Source organism: Neovison vison, chromosome 10 (genome assembly GCF_020171115.1).
Source record: "Neovison vison isolate M4711 chromosome 10, ASM_NN_V1, whole genome shotgun sequence".
Lineage (NCBI taxonomy): Eukaryota > Metazoa > Chordata > Mammalia > Carnivora > Mustelidae > Neogale > Neogale vison.
In genome coordinates, this window is record NC_058100.1 from 56,972,807 (window position 1) to 56,992,147 (window position 19,341).

Here is a 19,341-nt window from a genome sequence, read left to right on the forward strand (position 1 = left end):
AGAATCCAACTTGGCTTGTGGTTGGGATCTCTTAAATTAATCACATAGGCGGTACATTCTACTTACATGACCAGCCTGTGGAGCTCCACTGAAACCATGTACATATCATAAATTCATTTATTATCACTAAACAGACTAATCAGTTTTGCTCCAAAGCAACTCACTTTTGGTTATAGAATATAATTTATCTTTCTTTAGTGAATACATTCCATAATATAGGCAAGAGTCTAGAGATAACCACTTGGGCAATCCAGACTAGCTGAGATGAACCCATACTGCTCAGTATATAATACATAATATTTATACAATCATATATTTCATATATGTGTAAAACATATACATATATAAAAAAGTCTATATTTTGGTATCTCTCCTTTAATGGATGAATGGATAGAGAAGATGTGTATATATATACAGTGGTATATTATTCAGCCAAAAAAAAAAAAAAACCTAGCATTTACTACAACATGGATAGATTTAAAAGTTAAGTGAAATAAGTCAGACATTTGGTAAATGTGGCCATTTTTTATTTAGAAGTAATCTAGATCAACAGAAGTGATAACTATTTCCTTTTGATTTTTAGTCATATTTATATCCTACCTATTCATCTGGACCTTATTCTGAATATGTTCATTCTGATGATTGGCCTTGTAGATTATTTATAACCAGTTCATATTCTCAAACATCTTCCCCTTTGCAATTAGCGTATTTGTGTTCATTTGTATTAATGTTATTTGTAAATTTAATAATTATTATGGCAATGAGCTAAGCAGTGCATTTTTATGAAGAATTGTGAAACAACCTAATTTTGCATGGATGAGGTAGGAATTGCACTGAAAAAAATAAATTCAAGAAAAGCTAAGAGTAAATAGCAAAATTAATTGTGGGTGCCTGGGTGGCCTAGTTGGTTAAGCGACTGCCTTCAGTTCAGGTCATGATCCTGGAGTCCTGGGATTGAATCCCATATGGGGCTCCCAGCTCCATGGGGAGGCAGCTGCTTCCTCTGACCTTTTTCCCTTTCATGCTGTCTCTCGTTCTCTCTCTCAAATAAAGAAAATCTTGGAAAAAAAAAAAAAGCAAAATAATTGTGAAAAAAACCTGGTTTTGCTATAAAACCTGGAAGGCAACGTGTTTTTGTTTTTGTTTTTTTAAAAGATTTTATTTATTTATTTGACAGAGAGAGAGAGAGAGATCACAAGTAGGCAGAGAGGCAGGCAGAGGGGCGGGGGAAGCAGGCTCCCTGCTGAGCAGAGAGCGCAATGCGGGGCTCGATCCCAGGACCCTGAGATCATGACCCGAGCCAAAGGCAGAGGCTTTAACCCACTGAGCTACCCAGGTGCCCCGGCAACAGTGTTTTTGAATTCTTTTTTTATTATATTCTTGATTTTGTTTTTGTAATCATTTCATGTTTCAGACTAAAATCTTTTCTGTGTTTCCATTGAGCAGATCACTTTTTAAAAAAGATCCATTTTCTTGGGCATGCCTGTGTGGCTTAGTTTATTAAGCATCTGCTTTGGGCTCAGGTCATGATCCTGGGGTCCTGGGATAGAGTCCCATATTGGGCTCCTCTCTTGGCAGGGAACCTGCTTCTTCCTCTGCCTGCTGCTCCCCTGGTTTGTGTGCTCTCTCTCTCTCTGGCTGACAAAAATAAAATCTTTAAAAAAAAAATCTAGATTTTTTCCCCTCAGAATTTATAAAAATTATATTGGTACATAAAAAAATGAATATATTTCATGAATATGTAAATAGAAGCACAGTTATAATAAAAGAAAATCTATGAACTGAGCTCTTAATGTTAATTACTAGAACTGTTCAAATTACCCCTGTGCTTCCAGCAAATTACGTCACCTTGCTTCATGTCCAGTACTAATTACTTTTTCTGACATTTCTGTTTTTCAGTATGTTGATTTTTTAAAATGGATTTACTGTACATTTTTCAAATAGATTTACTATACATATGTGTATCCTTATATTATTTGGTTTGGCTATATGTAGACTTTGTAAAAATGATTAAATATGTAGTTTTTTGAGATCTGTTTTTTCAAAGATTAGTTCCTAATGTCTAGGGGTATAGTTGCTTGATCTTCCATTTTGTTAATGTACCACAATTTATCAGTTGTCCAGTCTGTATACATTTGATGCTTTTGTAGAGTTTTTGTTTTTGCTGTCAAGGGCATCTTTGTTCATATCTCCTGATGTATAGGTATGAGAATTTCCCTAGATTTTCTACCTAGGAAAGGAAGTGAGGGTGACAGGGTAGACACATCAGTAGTTTCTATATTTTGCGATAATATCAAATTGTTTTCAGAGTCTTTTTACTAATATAAAGCCCCTACCACAGAAGTATAGGAGTTCGTTTCTCCATATCCTTGTCAGTAATTAGTACTATTGAACCTGTAAATTGTTGCCACTTTTGTGGATAAGAAAAGAAATTAGTTGTTGGTTTTAATTCTTATTTTTCTGACACTCTAAAGTCAACATGTTGTATTTACTGGTCTTTATTTTTCGTGAAACAGCATTTCATATCTTTTTCCATTTTTTAAATATTGGATTTACTTATAAAAGCTTTTATATATGTTCAAGGTAGTAATAACTTGTTTCTTAGGTGTCGTGCATATAGTGAATATCTTCTTAGAGTTTGTATCTTCTTGTCTCTAATGACAGATTTTGATGAAGAGAAGTTCTAAATTTGAGCTACTGAATTTGTAACTTTTATAATTAGTGCCTTTTGGGTTTCATTTTAAGAAATTCTGCCCTTTTGAGATTATAAACATATTCAGTGATATAACACATGGCCAATTTTGGAAATGTTCTATGTATGCTTAGGAGGAATATATGTTTCTAATTGGATAAAGTGTTTTGTATGTATTCATTAAATTAAGCTTTTAAATTAGGTCATACCATTTTCTTAGTTCAGTTGATGAGGTTAATCTGCTATGTTGTTGGGTTGGTCAATTTCTTTAGGAATTTTTACTTTATATATTTTTGATACTGTGTTGTTATGTGTGTACTGGGTATACAATTATTAAGTTGAAAGTTTTGCATTTTCAGGGGCTATTTCCATTTCCATTAATGCTTTTCTTCTTTTTTTTTCTCCTTTAATTAAATTTGCCTAGTATATTATTTTTCATGTTATTACTTCCAGATTTTTAGTGTCTTTATATTTTCACTGTTGGCAGATAGCATATAGTTGTGTTTTAAAATTCCCATCACTAATTTAATTAGTATTTATATTTATTACTCTTTAAATCTTGCTGTTTGTCTCACTTTTTGTGTTTTTCTCTTACATTTTTTACCCCCTTCTCCCACCATTTTACTGTTTTAAATGTTACCTATTCTGTTACTATGCTTTCAGTAGTTATCTTTGAAATTGATCCAAACTTAACACCTAAACAATCTAAACTTATTATCATCTTTTTAAGAAATTTAATTTTTTAGTTGATATACAATGCTGTATTAGTTTTAGATATGCAATATAATGATACAACAGTTTTATATATTACTCAGTGCCCATTGTGATAAGTATAATCTTAATCTCCTTCACCGATTTCACACATCTCCCTGCCTACCTCCTCTCTAGTAGCCATCAGTTTGTTCTGTGTGAAGAGTCTGTTTTTTGATTTGTCTCTTTTTTTCTTTGTTCATTTGTTTTGTTCTATTAAATTCTAGATGTGAGTGAAATGATATGATACTTGTCTATTTCTGACTTAGTTTACTAAGTATAACCCTGTTATACCCTCCAGATCCATCCATGTTTGTTGCAAATAGCAAATTTCATTCTTTTTCATGGCTGAGTAATATTCTCCCCCATATACCACATCTTCTTTATCTGTTCATCTATCAGTGGACACTTGGGCTGCTTCCATAGTTTAGCTATTGTAAATAATGCTGCAGTAAACATAGAGTGCTTGCATCTTTTTGAATTAGTATTTTCACATTGTTTGGGTAAATACCCAGGAGTGGAATTACTGGATCATATGGTAGTTCTGCTTTTAATTTTCTAAGGAATCTCCATTCTGTTTTCCACAGTGGCTTCACCAGTTTTCATTCCCATCAACAGTGTACCTACAAGGGCTCCTTTTTCTCTACATCCTTGTCAACACTTGTTTTTTTCTGCACAATTTTTCTTTCTTTTTTTTTTTTTTGACTTCAGCCATTCTGACAGGTATGAGGTGATATCTCCATTGTGGTTTTGATTAGCATTTCTGTAATCAGTGATATTGAGCAATTTTTCATTAAATTTAATATCTTTATTACTCTCCTGAATAACATTAAGTGCTCCAGAATTGAAACTTTTTTTACTCTTCTGATTTATATGCCGTTTTTTGGTGTATTTATTCTGACTTGTTCTTAAGCCCCGTAATTTAGATATTATAATTAATGTTACAAATGGTATTTAAAATTGCTTAATGGGGGACGCCTGGGTGGCGCAGTTGGTTAAACGACTGCCTCCGGCTCAGGGCGTGATCCTGGAGTCCCGGGATCGAGTCCCACATCAGGCTCCCAGCTCCATGGGGAGTCTGCTTCGCTCTCTGACCTTCTCGCTCATTCTCTCTCTCACTGTCTCTCTCTCTCAAATAAATAAAAAAAAAAAAAATAAAAAAATAAAATTGCTTAATGGTTACAGGTTTTCTTCCTTTCATTTTATGTTCAGGCCTTCTGGTTTGTTTACTGAATTTTTCAAGCATACAGTTTCACACATTTCTTTAGAAATGGCTTTAGGCAATAGTCTCTGTTTTCATTCACATGAGAAAATACATTGCTCACTTTGTTGCAAGATAGTTTTGTTAGGATCTGAATTTTATGTTACTTACTTATTTTTTTTTTTAAATCCTTTTTTTTTTTTTTAAAGATTTTATTTATTTATTTGAGAGAGAGAGAGACAGTGAGAGAGAGCACGAGCGAGGAGAAGGTCAGAGAGCGAAGCAGACTCCCCATGGAGCTGGGAGCCTGATGCGGGACTCGATCCCGGGGCTCCAGGATCACGCCCTGAGCCGAAGGCAGTCGTCCAACCAACTGAGCCACCCAGGCGTCCCTTACTTACTTATTTATCTATTTATTTTTTAAAAGATTTTATTTATTTATTTGACAGAGAGAGAGATCACAAGTAGGCAGAGCAGCAGCAGAGAGAGAGGGGAAAAGCAGGCTCCCTGCTGAGCAGAGAGCTCATCCCAGGACCCTGATGAGATCATGACCTGAGCTGAAGGCAGAGGCTTAACCCACTGAGCTACCCAGGTGTCTCAGGATCTGAATTTTAGATTGGAATTGTTTTCTTTCGACTTTTTGAGGGTAATCAAGGTTCGCTTCCTTAGCTTCTTTTATTGCTCTTAAGTATTTTCTTTGTTAATTGTTGGTCCTGTCAGATGAATTATCTTTTCTTGTTTGTTTGATTTTTTTTTTTTTTTCAAATTTATTTATTTAGGGGTGCCTGGGTAGCTCAGTTGGTTAGGCATCTGCCTCCAGCTCAGGTCATGGTCCCAGGGGCCTGGAATTGAGTTCTGCGTTGGGTTCCCTGCTATGCAGAGAGTCTCCTTCTCCCTTTCTCTCTCCCTCTGGATCTCCCCCTGCTTGTGCTGGAGTGTGCTCTCGCTCTTTCTCTCTTTCTCTTAAATAAATAGATGGGGTCTTTGGAAAAAAAAAATTACATACTTACGAGAGAGATAGAGACAGAGGGAGAAAGCAAGATTGTCCATGAATTGGGGGAGGGGCAGAAGGAGGAGAAAGAGCATCTCAGGCTGACCTCCCAATGAGTGGGGAGCCTGACTGGGGGCTCCATCTCATGACCCCAAGGTCATGACCTCAGCCAAAACAAAATCAAGAGTCAGGGGATTGCTTAACCAAATGAGCCACCCAGGTGCCCCAATTTGTCTGATTTTGAAATCATTTTGTTTTGGATAGAAACACAGTTTTGCTTCGTTGTGTCTAATTATTGATTTCTCTTATAATATCCTACTTGATAAGAATAATTTCTTTGTATTTATGTCTGTTTTTAGTTCTGAAAAATTGTCAACATGAATTCTTCAAGTATTTCTTCTTCAGTCTGTTAAAATTTTCTGGGTCTCTAAGTGCCCATATTTTCAGCCTTATACTTTTATGCTTCTTAACCTCTGTTTCAAATTTTCTGTCTTTTAATCTTTTATCCTAATAGTTCTGGTTAACTCCTTTAGATTTATCTTTCAGTTCACAAATTCTCTTTTCAGTCTCTCTCAGTTTTAGTTTTTTTCTTTGTTATTTGTCTCTAAGTATTGCCCTCTTTGTCTTTCCCGTCCTCTGCACCATTATATTTTCTTTGATACCACTTCTCTGAGTTCAGCTTCTCATTTGGTTGTGTATCTGTTACATCTTTGGAAGTTGTCTTACTTAATTTCTTGTGATCCAAGCACTGCTTTAAAATACCTACTATCTAGTTTCAGCAGGGGTTCACTTTAGAGTGTTTTGTTCAAGGTAGTGCCTTAATATTTCTTACTTAGATACATTTGCATTTGTTGTATACTTAGGGTGAACTTGTGTCATCTCAAGCTCTCATCATGTGTCTCCTCTGTGTCTGTTTGTGGGCCTCAAGCATAATAGACAATAGCCATTTGTGGAAAGAATTGACTTATCCTTTCATTTAACATGGTGTAGGTAATATTGAGGATCATAGTTTTTTTTTTTTTTTTTTAAATAGATTTCTATGCCAGTATTTTTCAGGTTTGCTGGCTTTACATATATCGGATTTAGTTATTTTGATTTTCTAATGCATATTTTAGATCAGTACATGTGTATTACATATTATTGCACCTTAATTTAATAATCAGTATTAACTTAAATATATATTCTAACAAGGACTATTTCTCTTATTCAGAGTACAGGGCTGCAATATAAGGATGATGTCAAAGTCATTAGTTTTCTTGTGAACATCATTAAAATTCTCAAAATTCTAAAATTTAGCATGGTAGTTATAACAGATTCGATCTGAATTTAATTTAGAGAATTGAAAGAGGCATCTTATTTCATTCTTATAAAATCGGTCTTGAGAGCCTATTTGCATATTTTACTTATTTATTTATTTATTTTGCTGGAAGATTGGAGTTTTTTTTTTTTTTAAAGATTTTATTTATTTATTTGAGAGAGAGAGACAGTGAGAGAGAGCATGAGAGGGGAGAAGGTCAGAGAGCGAAGCAGACTCCCCACGGAGCTGGGAGCCTGATGTGGGACTCGATCCCGGGACTCCAGGATCACGCCCTGAGCCGAAGGCAGTCGTCCAACCAACTGAGCCACCCAGGCGTCCCCTGGAAGATTGGAGTTTTATAGCAAACTGTATTGTACCAACCAGGGACCTAGCCCAGCTAGATTGGAGTTTTATAGCAAACTGTATTGTACCAACCAGGGACCTAGCCCAGCTAGGACTCAGCACTTGCCCCCACTGGGCTGCTTCTTCCTTCTCCCTGATGGGGCCCCATCTTTAGGCATTTCCTTATCCCCAGAAGCCTCTCCCTTCTGGCCCTTGGTCCATCTCATCCCTCCCCTACCTGTGCACCTCGTATAACCTGATGTATGTTGATAGATTACAGCCTTCCCTTACATTACAACCAGGCTTCCCAGGAGCCTTGGGCTCAGGGACTAGAGCTGGCCCCCAGCTCCTTCAAACCCTTAGCCTATTTGCATTTTAAAATAAAAATTGAAAAATATGGTAAGAACTATGAATATTTACCATTTGTAGTTACTTTAATATGTTGATATTTTGAATATGCAGTCATTTAGATACTCTGTGCAGAAAAAGACTATCATTTGTCCTAAGTTACAAGTGTCTTTTCTTGTTACTACTTTAGACAAAGAAGCAGCCTTGGTATAACAGCACATTAGCATCAAGAAGAAAACGACTCACTGCTCATTTTGAAGACTTAGAGCAATGTTACTTTTCTACAAGGATGTCTCGTATTTCAGGTACATATTCCAGACTTCTAAAAATACATCAGATTCTTATGTCAGATCCATTTCTAGCTTCTTATGCTGAATTTATGTAATGTCCTATTTATAGAGCAAAAGTGTGTATTTTCGACATATTCTACCAGAATGTTGTGGAGGTTCTTAGCGATCTTGAAGAACATTGCTTTCCCATAGCTATTTTTGTTTTTTTCCTCTATTTGGGGATTTTTAATCTTTGTGAAGTGAGCTATATAAAGTTAAGAAAAAAAAATCAACTATGAATATGTTGCTAGGAAAAATAAGTTCCATTCAGTTGCCTCTTATTATTAAATATTAAACATTTATTAAGTTCTAAACTCTGTCCTTTCTGCTAAGAATAAAAAGGTGAAAGAACCGATTTCTCTTATTAGGGAGTATTGTAAATTCAGTGGCGGAAAGCAACAGGTATGTGATATTATATGTTGTATAAGTGTATTAGGGGAATAGAGAAGAATATCCACTAATACAGCTGGGAATGAGAGATCCACACCAAGTTGAAAATTGGGAGATGTAAGGGAATGATCACTGTAGGCATTTCAGAGGATTATATTTCATCAAGGCTAGAATTTGTTAACTAAATAAGTTAATTAGAAACATCTTCAAAGTAGAGGAAATAACTTACGCAATGTCATGGACATGATAACATTGGATATTTTCATTGCATTACTATAGTTCTGCCTGTTGAGCTGTAATTTTCTCAGTGTCTTTGCTTACCAATGAAGTAGGGACATTAATACCAACCCCATGTTCTGTTTTGTTTTTTAGGATTTACAGGGATATAAATATATCTATAAAATATAAAATAGTGCTTGCTTCGGCAGCACGTATACTATAAAATATAATGCTTGGTATAAGTTAGGTGCTCAGTTAACTCATGTCATTAATAATACACCTGCTCAAAATGAAGACAACCAAGAAAAAAGAAGAGTGATATTTTATTAGATGTTAAAATTTGTCCTTAGTTTTTTCTTGAATGCATGTTTATATTAAAATGTACACATTGTTAAAATTAAGAATGCAAGAAACAACGGTTGTTGGCAAGGATGCGGAGAAAGGGGAACCCTCTTGCACATTGGCAGGAATGCAAACTGTGGTAGCCACTGTGGAAAACAGTATGGAGGTTTCTCAAAATGTCAACAACAGAACTACCCTATGTTCTAGCAATTGCACTATTAGGTATTTACTCAAAGGTTAACAAAAATACAGATTCAAAGGGGCGTACATGCATCCTGATGTTTATAGCAGCATTACTAACAAGAGCCAAACTATGGAAAGAGCCCAGATGTCCATTGAGTTAGGAATGGATAAAGAAGATGTGGTATATATTCACTATAAAATATTAGCCATCAAAAAGAATGAAATCTTGCCATTCACAACGATGTGGACAGAGCTAGTATGTGTTATGCTAAGTGAAATAAGTCAGAGGAAGGCAAATATCATATGATTTCACTCATGCGGAATGGAAGAAACAACAGAAGAACATATGGGAATGGGGGTAAAAAGAGAGAAAACAAACCATAAGAGATAGAGAATAAACTGAGGGGTGATGGAGGGAGATGAGTGGGGGATGGGCTAGATGGGTGCTAGGTATTAAGGGGCACAATTCTTTCTTTCTTTCTTTTTTTTTTTTTTTAAACATTTTATTTATTTATTTGACAGACAGATATAACAAGTAGGCAGAGAGGCAGGCAGAGAGAGAGGAGGAAGCAGGCTCCCTGCTGAGCAGAGAGCCTGATGAAGGAGCTCAATTCTTATGATGAGTACTAGGTGTCATATGTGAGTGATGAATCACTGAATACTCCTGAAACTAATATTGCACTGTGTGCTAAGTGACTAGAGTTTAAATAAATATTGGAAGGAAAAAAATATAAAATCTATACATTGCTTAGGACCTTTGGAAAAATTTGCATTGGGATTGGTGGTGGAGGAAAAAGGAGGTTTACATACCATTTTTCCTGTGAGGGAGCCAAGCTTTGTTTATAAATGTGTATGAAATTAGTAATTAACAGTTTTTATAAGATGGAAAACTTTCGTTGTGTTGCCTGGGAATTGAGCCCCTTATTGAGCCTCTAATAGTCTGAAAAGTGGAGTAGAAAGCTGTGAAATTGAAAATGGTTTGAGACTTAGAATCTGATTGGCAGAAGGTTCATGTTAACCCTGTTAGATGTTATTTGTTAGTTTTGAAATACATCTATAGGAAAATGGCAGACATTTAAAAGAAAAAGTGTGGTAGGAAAGAGAGATTGGGGAATAATTTTTAAGTAACTAGCAGCATAGGCATGCTGTGGCAGAGTAAAGCTGTAGTCACAGACCAATTTATTTTGGGGATTTAAGATTATTGGAAGATGGGATAAATTAAAATCAGGAGGAAGATTAGATTTCATTTTTGTGGGCAGGGCTATATTGTACTTAAAACATTTGTCCTTAGTTTTTAGGAGTCTCAAGTTTGTCTTACTGAACTTTCACATTGACTACACTTACTGTATTGCTGGATATGAAGGTCCTCCTATTGTCCTTAACTGTGAAGAGGAAATTTTAACTTCTACCTAATGGAGTACATAGTGTTTTTCCTTCTCTATATTTTTAAATGAGAATTCATCCCCTCTTTCTGACTTTGAATTTTCAACTCTGAAAATGAGAGGTGAAGCTTAAGAGATTAATGCTCGAACTCTTAGTTGTAATTGAAATAGAAGGTAAATTATAAAGCATTAGAAGAGAGAAAAGAAATGCCAAACACACTTTCACAAACTAATCTGTTGTTGGAATAGGAAAAATAATATGCTTGCAGATGTGTGATTATTAACCATAAATACTAACCAAACAAAATCCTACATTTTCATAACCATGAAAATTGAATCCCTCCACTTTCAGATACTAAAATAACCATTTTTAGTGTTTTCTTTATGACTTTTTTTGGAAGTAGGTGTTAATGAATAGGTAGATGGCCAGGAAAGTTTAGCTACCCAGGAAAAGATTGTGGTCTTCAACAGAATATACATTCTTTTGAATGCTTGTGAATTTTTTGTCCTTAGGGATTGGTGTCAAAATATGAAAGAATAGATTTACATTAAATTAATACATAAATATCTAAGGTGTCTTTGCAGTCACTATTTATTACATGAAATACTCAGTTAACAGGATTATGTGTAAAAAGATTCAATTAGTTTTACATTCAGACCACTTTGTAGTAAAGTTTATTTGTTTTACTGCAGTAACCCATGTTGAATTTCCAGTTTGTTGAATTTACTGAGAATAATTTTAGTGGAGGAGGAGCATTATTCCAGTAACATTATGACAGTGCATGCTAATTGGGTTTTTTTTGTTGTTTTTAAAATGGAAACACTGTAAAATTGGAACCTTTGATATAGGTTATTAGATGAATTTGCTGTTAGTGTTTAAACCTTTAAAATGTAAAATATTGGAGACAGAAGCTTAGTATCAGAGACTAGTGATTGTTTTTCATTGTAATAAGTGTTAGATAATTTTATATCAATAGTTATCTTCAAGATAACCTAATATCTCCAGATGAACTAAATAAATTCTTTACTCTCTATCCTTGGTACCTTAACTCTGTAAACATAATGACTTATTTTTTTAAGATTTTATTTATTATTTAATTGAGAGAGAGAGAGAGAGAGAGCGCGAGCTGAGCTGAGTAGGGGGCAGAGGGAGAAGCAGACTTCCCAAAGAGTCTGACATGGGGAGCCTTACACGGGGCTTGATCCCGGGATTCCCGGATGGTGACCTGAGCCGAGGGCAGATGAGTAGCCAATTGAGCCATCCGGTACCCCAGACATAATGATCCTTATATCTAAATTTCATTATGCCTACTTGTTTTAGAGGACATTTAAGAACGAGAAATTATGGGGCACCTGGGTGGCTCATTTGGTTAAGTGTCCCCTCTTGGGTTTTGGCTCAGATTATCTCAGGGTTGTGAGAGGGAGCACCACATTAGGCTTCCTGCTTATCAGGGAGTCTGCTTCTTCTCTCTCTCTCTCTTTCTCCCTCTTTCATGGGCAAATGCACACATGTTCTCTCTCTCTCTCTCAAATAAATAAATAAATCTTTAAAAAGCGGGGGAATCACGAAAAAGTTTACCCTGAAAAAATTGTATGTGTCTGTATGTGTATGAGCTCAAAGTAAGGAGAAAGGTACGAAAACAGTGTTGTAACAATCTTACTTCAAATTTTAGTTAGGAAGCTAACTAAATTGGGTGTTTTACTTTTCTTTCTTTGGAAAGGAAAATACAAGTCCAAATGTAAAGCAGTTTTGAAAAGCAGTGATTTCTTATTCATGTTTTCTCTGTAGTCTTGTTTCTAGATTAGAGAATGGATAGCTGTATTTAATCCCAGTCTTACATGAGATGATTTTATGATTTAAATTCCACATAATTTCATTATGAATAGTTTACTGAAATGGACTTTACTCAGTATTTATACAGTGTTCTAGTGGATGGAATTTTCCATATTCTACCAAGACATTTGAGTAGAAACATTTTATTTTTGAGAATAATTTTTTTTTTAAATTTTTGAGAATAATTGATGTATTGCAGTTTTCTACTCCCTTTTCAGAATTGGATTTGAGAAATAATAAAGTATATGTGAACAAGTACTTCACTTTATTTTTACTTAAAAAGCAGTTGCTTTCTTAATCTAAATTATGTTATAAATTGTGTTTTGATATAAATAAATGTGGGCATGCAGAAGTATCTCTGTAAATGTGTTCCTTCAAAATAACAAATGTGCTCAGTGTATGTACTCCTGTCCATCTTCACTTTCTCCATTTTAAATAATTTTTATTTTAATAAAAGATTAAATTTCTCTTGATCAGAGGTACTTTTTTATTTTTCTAAGAAATTATTGCTTAAAACATAAACTGTAGTATGTTTTTATCAGTGTTGAAAGAGACAGCGTCTTTCAATGAACCACTAAAAAATTATTAAAGCTAAAAGATCACCTGAATAATATGTGCATACTAGTGTTTTCTAAATATTTAAGAATTGGGGTGCCTGGGGTGGCTCAGTGGGTTAAGCCTCAGCAGGGGACCTACTTCCCTCCCCCACCCCCCGCCCTGCCTGCTTCTCTGCTGACTTGTGATCTCTCTGTCAAATAAATAAATAAAATCTTTAAAAAAACCTTAAGAATTGTTTGTATTTAGAATATAATTTCTAATCTGTGTATACTGCTTTTTGACTTACATCACAATTCCATTTATTTGGGTTTGTTTTCTTTGTGTAGATGATAGTCGAACTGCAAGCCAGTTGGATGAATTTCAGGAATGCTTGTCTAAGTTTACTCGATACAATTCAGTACGACCTTTGGCTACATTGTCGTATGCTAGTGATCTGTATAATGGTTCCAGCATAGTCTCCAGGTAAGTACTGGGCAGCACTCTTTACTATTTACTTTTGCAAGAGTATCTAAAATTTAATTTGACAGTTTCATAGTTCTAGTTAAGAGTCTGTGTTCTGAAGTCGGGTTGTCCTCAATTTTAGTTCTGTGGTCTTGGGCAAGTTCCTGAATGTCTTTAGTCCTCAATGTCTTCATCTTTAAAATGGAATGGTTAATAGTATTCACCTCATTGGGTTTCAGTTTGTGTTCTTACAATGTTTTGTCTGGTTTTGGTGACAGGGTATGTATGCTCTTCTCATAAGGGCATCTTCAGTTTTCTACAACAGTTTGCGAAGAATTGGTATTATTTCTTCTTTATATATTTTGTAGAATTCTCCAGTGAAACTATCTTGGCCTTGAGTTTTCTTTGAGGGAAGTGTTTTGAGTACAAATTAAAATTTTAAAAGAAGTGTAAGACTAATCAGGTTATTGATTTTTTTTCTTGATTGAACATTATTTTTAATCGTGTCTTTAAAAGAATTTGTCCATTTCACCTAGGTTGTTGAATTTATTGGCATTCATGTGTTTGTAGTATCCTTTATTATCCTTTTATGTCTTTAGATTTTCTAATGATGTTCCCTTTCTCGTCCCTGATTTTGGAAACTTGTTTCCCTTTATTTTTCTTTCCTTAATAGTCTCGTTTAGAAGTTTATCAATTTTATTTGTCTTTTCAAATTGGTAGCTCTTAGTTTATTGATACTCTATATTTTTCTGTTTCATTGATTTCTGCTTTATTTTTTTCCCGCTTTCTTTAGGTTTAACTTGTCTTTTATCTTTGGTTTATCTTAAGGTAGAAACTAAAGTGATTGAGTTGAAAATTTGCTTCTCTAATATAATTTATGCTTTAAATTTCTCTCCATGCCCTGCATCAGCTGCATCCCATGAATTTTGATGTGGTATTTTTTCTTTTTTTCTGAATTTTGTCTTTATTATGATAAAATACATGTAACATGAAATACATTAACTTAACCATTGTACTGTTCAGTGGTATTTAATAAATACCATCTTAATATGGTGCAAGTGTCACCAGTGTCTGTCTTTAACACTTGATATTTTGTGAAACTGAAAATCAATACTTGTTAAACAGTAACTCTTTATTCCCCTCCTCCCCGAATCCTGGCAACCACCCATCTACTTTATTTCTCTATTATTTTGACTACTCTGAGGATCTCATATATGTGAAATCACACAGTATTGGTTTTTTGTGTGACTGGCTTATTTCACTTAGGAAAATGTTGTCAGTTTTTATCCATGTTGTTGCATATATCAGAATTTTCTTTTTAAGTCTGAATAACACTCCATTGTATGTATGTTTATGCCACATTTTGCTTATCTGTTTGATGATGGACACATATGTTTCTTCTGTGTTTTTTAACTGTTGTGACTCATACTGCTATGAACATGAGTGAATAGATACCTCTTCAAGACCTTGATTTCAGTTCTCTTAGGCATATCCCCAGATGTGGCATTGCTGGATTATATGGTAATTCTATTTCTAACTTTTTTTTAAAAAAGATTTTATTTATTTATTTGACAGAGAGAGCGCTCGAGATCACAAGTAGGCAGAGAGGCAGGCAGAGAGAGAGGGGTAAGCAGGCTCCCTGCTGAGCAGAAAGCCTGATGTGGGGCTCAATCCCAGTACCCTGGGATCATGACCTGAGCTGAAGGCAGAGGCTCTAACCCACTAAGCCTCCCAGGTGCCCCTCTATTTCCAGCTTTTTTTTTTTTTTAATAATTTTTTATTTTTTATAAACATATATTTTTATCCCCAAGGGTACAGGTCTGTGAATCGCCAGGTTTACACACTTCACAGCACTCACCAAAGCACATACCCTCCCCATTGTCCATAACCCCACCTCCCTTCTCCCAACCCCCCTCCCCACCAGCAACCCAAAGTTTGTTTTGTGAGATTAAGAGTCACTTATGGTTTGTTTCCCTCCCAATCCCATCTTGTTTCATTTATTCTTCTCCTATCCCCTTAAGCCCCCATTTTGCATCACCACTTCCTCATATCAGGGAGATCATATGATAGTTGTCTTTCTCCACTTGACTTATTTCGCTGAGCATGATACCCTCTAGTTCCATCCACATCGTTGCAAATGGCAAGATTTCATTTCTTTTGATGGCTGCATAGTATTCCATTGTGTATATATACCACATTTTCTTTACCCATTTATCTGTTGATGGATATTTCCAACTTTTTGATGACCTGCCATACTGTGCCATTTTAAAATTCCACCAGCAGTGCATAAGGCTTCCAGTTTTTCCACATTCTTGCCAGCACTTGTTATTTTCCCTGTTTTTGATAGTCACCATCCTAACAGGTGTGAGGTGGTTGGTAGCTCTTAGATTTGCTTTGCATTTCCATAATGATTAGTGATGTGCATTGTTTCTGTGCTTATTGGCACAGAGAAATTTCCGTTGAAGTCTTCACCCAGTTTTGAATTTTGTTATTGTTGTGTTTCAGTAGTTCTCTTTGTATTCTGGTTATTAGTCTCTTATCAGATTTGTACATATTTTATCTTATTCTGTGGGTTGTCTTCTACTTTTTTGATATTGTCTGTTGATTCACGGATTTTATAATTTTCATGATGTCTGATTTGTTTTTCTTTTGTTGCCTGTGCTTTTGATGTCATATCTCAGGAATCAGTATCCAATCCTAAGTCATGAAAAGAGTTTAAAAGTTTTGTGTTTTAGATTTAACTTTTTGATCCATTTTGAGTTAATTTTTGTGTATGGTTTTAGGTAAAGAACCCACTCACTTCATTCTTCTTTTCATGTGGATATGCAGTCTCCGCATCATCACTTCTTGAAAAACTCCTTTCCCTATTGAATGGTATCGCCACTCCTGTCAAAGGTCATTTGACCGTATATGCAAGGGTGCAAGGATTTATGTGTGGGTTCTCTTCTCTTCTCTGCTGCATTTACCTATATATCTGTTTGTATTGCCACTACTACACTTTTATTTTATTTTATTTTTTTCTTTTTAAAAGGAGACAGGGCCTAGGGCCAGAGACAGAGGGAGAAAGAGAATCTTAAGCAGGCTCCACACCTAGCACAGAGCTCAACAGGGGACTCAGTCTCATGACCCCGAGATCATGACCCAAGCCAAAATCCAGAGTCAGCCTTAACAGACTGAGCCATCCACGTGCCCCAACTCACTGTTTTATAAGAACTTTTTAGTAAATTTTGAAATCAGGAAATTGTGGTTTAGCTCTGTTCTTTTTCAAGATTGTTTTTTCTATTTCTGCAAAAAATGTCACTTGAGATTTTGACAGGGATTACATTGAATCTCTATATTACTTTGGGTAATATTGACATCGTAACAATAGTCAGTCTTCTGATTCCTGAACATGAGATATATTTCCATTTATTTTTCTCTTTAATTTTTTTCAGCAATTTTTTGTAGTTTTCATGTATAAATCTTTTGCTTTTGATTAATTCCTACATATTTTTTTGATGCTGCTATAAGTGGAGATGTTTTCATAATTTTATGACTATTCATTGTTATTGCATCGAAGATAGATTTTCATTTTCATTCAGTTCAAGAAGCTTTTAAGTTTCAAATTTGGTTTTTTTGACTCATGGATTATTGAGACTAATCTTAGTAGTTTTCAAATGTTGAGATTTTCTAGTTATCTTTTTGTTATTATGTTATTTTTATCTTCATTATCTCGGTGACCATTCTTTAAAAATTCCTGAAATAATTTTCTAATACACATAAAAATAGAATGGAATTGTAATCCCTCATATAGTCATCTTCCAGATTCAGCAGTGATCCAGATTTTGCTATACTTGCTTCTTTTATACTTTTCATTCTTTCTTTGCTTATGTATTTTTTTAAAAGATTTTACTTATTTATATGAGAGAGAGAGAGAGAGAGACAGCAATAGCCATAGAGAGTGCGAGTGGGGAGGAGAGGGACAAGCAGGCCCCCCACTCAGCGGATAGCCCAACTTGGGGTGTGATCCCAGAACTCTGGGATCATGAGCTGAGCTGAAGGTAGATGCTTAACTGAGCCCTACTTAAGGTGCCCCTACTTAAGGATTTTGAGACAGATTTCAGATGCTGTGTCATTTCATCCTTATATTCTTAAGAATGTAAATATGAACTTTTAAAACCACAGGGCTGTATCATATGTAACACAATTTCCAGTAATCCCTTGGTAACATCACATTGCTTGTTTTTGTTCAAATCTCCTAGATAAATTAAAGAAACCTTAAAAAGATTTTTGATGCAGATCAAGAATTTGGCAACTTTTAACTTGTCCAATACATTATTATGTATGGTTTTCCATTTCCATTACAAAGATTTTTTATTAAAATATAAGAATATTGGTCTTGGAATTTAGCTGATACCTAAAGAGACTTGAAGCTGTTGATTGTATTCCAACTGGTTTAGCTCTGTAGCGAGTAAGGCAAGAATCACACAGTCATTTTCTTTTTAAGATTTAATTTATTTATTTGACGGAGATCACAAGTAGACAGAGAGGCAGACAGAGAGAGGGGGCGGGAAGCAGGCTCCCCGCTGAGCAGAGAGCCTGATGTGGGGCTCGATCACAGGACCCTGGGATCATGACCTGAGCTGAAGGCGGAGACCTTAACCCACTGAGCCACCGAGGCACCCCTCACATTCATTTTTTTTTTTCCCTCCTATGTGTTGGTAATATGTGTTTTCTTTATCAAGCACTGGAGTGATTAAAACTTGAAAATGCAGTAGATTGTGGGGCTTATTTAACTAATTAATTAAATGAGTAATTAAATTTATGTAGCAAAAATTAATTGACCCCTTAATGTGGGCTAGGCTAAGAGTACAGTCGTGAAATTGGCCAGATTTGATGCTTGGTTTAGGAAAGCTCTTAGTATTATTTCAGTGCCTTTGTAGAAAAAATTTAAGAAAGTTTTTGAAACACTTTAGCTTGGAGTGACAGTGTAACACTATTACTTAATTTTTCTTTTCTTTTTTTTTCTTTTTTTTTTGAGAATGCACTGGTGTGCTTGTGCACAAGTGGGAGCTGGTAAGGGGCGGAGGGGGGAGAGCAGTCTCCACACCCAGGGAGGAGCCTGACACAAGGCTCAATCCCACAACCCTTAGATCGTGACTTGAACTGAAACCAAAAGCTAGTCGCTTAACCGACTGAGCCACCCAGGTGCCCCTTAAATTCTTAACTAGTGTAAGAATGTATAATATATATATTTTAAGAGATTCAGAGATGTAGCTTGAATATGAAATGGCAAAAACGATGGAAGTTTTTAATAATGACCCAATAAATACATTTACCGGTAATTATGTGGCTCTACTCAACTAAAATATAATGCAGATTATGGCTCTATTGTAATATAGATTAATGTCCCTTAGCACTGTAAATTCATCCCGTTTTGTATTTTCTTTTCCATTAAGGAAGGAACAAAAATTCAAAAATAGTAAAAATTTCCATCTTAACTTTATATTACAAAAGCATCATTTCTAGTTAGAAAATCTAGAATTGGTTATACATCTCTAGGATTTAAAAAAGAATAAGAGCCATTTTGTTTCATCATTTTTAAAAAAAGATTTAATTTATTTATTTGACAGAGAGAGAGATAGTGAGAGAAGGAACACAAGCAGGGGGAATAGGAGAGGGAGGAACAGGGAGCCTGAAGAGGAGGGGCTTGATCCCAGGCCCCTGGGATCATGACCTGAGCTGAAGGTAGGTGCTCGAGAACTGAGCCACCCAGGTGCCCCTGTTTTCATCATTTTTGAAAACTGATTTTAATATAATTAAAATAGCTTGATTTTAATGTAATTCTGGGCTTTTTTTTTTTTAGCTTGATTTTAATATGATTCTGTTTTTTTTTTTTTTTTAAGATTTTATTTATTTATTTGACAGAGGGAGATCACAAGTAGACAGAGAGGCAGGCAGAGATTGAGAGGAAAGCAGGCTCCCTGCTGAGCAGAGAGCCCAATGCGGGACTCGATCCCAGGACCCTGAGATCGTGATCTGAGCTGAAGGCAGCGGCCCAAC

The 19,341-nt window shown here is 35.3% G+C and overlaps 1 protein-coding gene across 4 annotated transcripts in view; it reads left to right on the plus strand.

Moving 5' to 3' along the window:
- Nucleotides 1-19,341, plus strand: part of COP1 (COP1 E3 ubiquitin ligase) — a 244,292-nt gene that overhangs the window by 85,077 nt on the left and 139,874 nt on the right. For all 4 annotated transcript variants that reach the window (XM_044267354.1, XM_044267355.1, XM_044267357.1 and 1 more), the window contains exons 10-11: nt 7,812-7,926; nt 13,185-13,320. In XM_044267354.1, coding sequence (XP_044123289.1) covers nt 7,812-7,926; nt 13,185-13,320 — 251 coding nt within the window. The remainder of the gene's footprint in view (nt 1-7,811; nt 7,927-13,184; nt 13,321-19,341) is intronic.